Below are 2500 nucleotides of genomic sequence, written 5' to 3' on the forward strand. Positions count from 1 at the left end.
AAGTGGGGGGGGGGGAAGAAAGTACAGGATGTTTATTATAGATGGTGTTAGTAGGAAGGTGTGTGTGGCGGACGAAGCAACACAAACTGATGAGAGAGAGAGAGAGAGAGAGAGAGAGAGAGAGAGAGAGAGAGAGAGAGAGAGAGAGAGAGAGAGAGAGAGAGAGAGAGAGAGAGAGAGATAAGAGAGAGAGAAGAAAGAGGGATATATATATATATATGTATATATATATATATATATATATATATATATATATATATATATATATATATATATATATATATATATATATAGAGAGAGAGAGAGAGAGAGAGAGAGAGAGAGAGAGAGAGAGAGAGAGAGAGAGAGAGAGAGAGTGAGTGAGTGAGTGAGAGAGAGACAGGCAGAGAGAGAGAATCAGAAAGAGAGAGAGAGAGAGATTAGATAGATAGATAAATAGATAGAGAGAGAGAGAGAGAGAGAGAGAGAAAAGAGATCCATAACTTAAACAAAACCCACAAAACCCCCATCACACACACACAAACCCCACAAAACAACAAGGAACACACGAAACCGAAACCGAAAAAAAAAAACAGGAATAAAACCCTCACGCATTTCTTCTCTCTCCCTCTCCCCACCCCCCCTCCTCCCCCCACCAGGCCAATGCGAACTCCCGGTCCACTGGCGAGGAGGATGGTTCCAGAGTGGCGCCAGGGAGGTGATCTCCATGACGAGGGCGGAGTTCTCCTCGAAGGGCCTGTGTCTCGAGTCCTCCGGAGAAAAGTTCCTCTTCAAAGACAGGTAAAGGAGCGTGGGTGTGTGTGTGTGTGTGTGTGTCGGGGGGTCGGGGGGAAGGTGGGGTCGGGGGGTCGGGAGGTCGGGGGTCGGGGGTCGGGGGAAGGTGGGGTCGGGAGGTCGGGGGGTCGGGGGGTCGGGGGGTCGGGGGGTCGGGGGGTCGGCGGGGGAAGGTGGGGTGGGTTGTGTGTGTGTGTCGTGTGGGGTCGTGGAGTCGGGGGGTCGTGGGAAGGTGGGGTAGGTTGTGTGTGTGTGTGTGTGTGTCTTGTGGGGTCGGGGGAAGGTGGGTTGGGTTGTGTGTGTGTGTCGGGGGGTCGGGGGGTCGGGGGAAGGTGGGGTGGGTTGTGTGTGTGTGTGTGTCTCGTGGGGTCGGGGGTCGGGGGGTCGTGGGGAAGGTGGGGTGGGTTTGTGTGTGTCTCGTGGGGTCGGGGGGTCGTGGGGTCGGGGGGAAGGTGGGGTGGGTTGTGTGTGTGTGTCTCGTGGGGTCGGGGGGTCGAGGGGAAGGTGGGGTGTGTTGGGGTGGGTTCTTCGGTTTGGGTTTATTTTTGTTGTTTTTGTTGTTGTTTGATGTTGTTGTTGGGTTTCTTTTGGGATGATAACTAGGATGATTGTAATTGTAATACTAATAATAATATTAATACTAATCATAACAGGAGTTATAACACTAGGCAACAAATTTATTTTTATTTATTTATTTATTTTTTTATTATTAATGATTTTTTTACAGACACGTGATCTACTGAATCCTACTAAATTGATAATGCCGATTCCAGATCTGATATCTAAATATCTCTATCACGTCCAGATTTTCTATAACCGACAACCCCTATTTTTCATTTTTGACTCACCCGCTTAGCAGCCTAAGCTACTCTTCCGTGCTTCATTTAGACTTTCTTAAATAATTATATTAAAATGGGTGTTTTTCCACCTATTTTCTGGCTGAAGTGGAGTTCCACTGGCGGAGTAGCGAACTCCTGCGTCCAACCATCCACCTTATTATTATTTTTAATTAGGATTTAGTTGTTACAAAAGGACGTTCCTGTTCTTCAGTAAAACTTAGGTTTCCTCTTCACTCGTCGGATTCATGTCTCATTAAGGCCAGTGCCATGTGCTACAGGTATTATAAGTCTCATTAAGGCCAGTGCCATGTGCTACAGGTATTATAAGTCTCATTAAGGCCAGTGCCACGTGCTACAGGTATTGAAGGCTTTACATTACCGTTGTGCAGTAAGACAGCTTTATTGCTAACTTTATTAGAGTCAATTTAACAGTCTTCATTCTTCTGCATCAGAGAGACAGCCAGTCTGTTGCATCAGACCATTAATATGTTAGTATGTTCTTGGCTCAGTGTTGCCAATTAGGAGGAAATTCTAATGATCAAAATCGTTAGATGTGGAGGAGGAAGAGTAGGATAAGTAAATTCCATTTTACAAAATCAAGACATAATTTGCTTTTTACACAAAATCTAGACGTGATAAAACTAATTTAATTTTAGATTTGAATTTATACCAAAATCGGCTAGAAACACTTATTTGCTCCTCTGTAACAAAAGCTCTGTTGCCTAGTGTCATGATAATTGTTAATTATTATCATTGTGTTTATATTTGTTATTATTATTATTGTCATTATTATTATTATTATTATTAGTAGTAGTAGTAGTAGTAGTAGTAGTAGTAATAGTAGTAGTAGTAGTAGTAGTAGTAGTAGTAGTAGTAGTATTGTTATT

The 2500-nt window shown here is 43.9% G+C and overlaps 1 protein-coding gene across 1 annotated transcript in view; it reads left to right on the top strand.

Annotated features, from left to right (window-relative positions):
- LOC113829552 (uncharacterized) overlaps window positions 1-2500 on the top strand; it is a 207224-nt gene that overhangs the window by 166206 nt on the left and 38518 nt on the right. The window contains exon 3 of the mRNA XM_070122503.1: window positions 639-780. Within this exon, the coding sequence (XP_069978604.1) occupies window positions 639-780 (142 nt within the window). The remainder of the gene's footprint in view (window positions 1-638; window positions 781-2500) is intronic.

The sequence above is a fragment of the Penaeus vannamei genome, chromosome 6 (assembly GCF_042767895.1).
Source record: "Penaeus vannamei isolate JL-2024 chromosome 6, ASM4276789v1, whole genome shotgun sequence".
Lineage (NCBI taxonomy): Eukaryota > Metazoa > Arthropoda > Malacostraca > Decapoda > Penaeidae > Penaeus > Penaeus vannamei.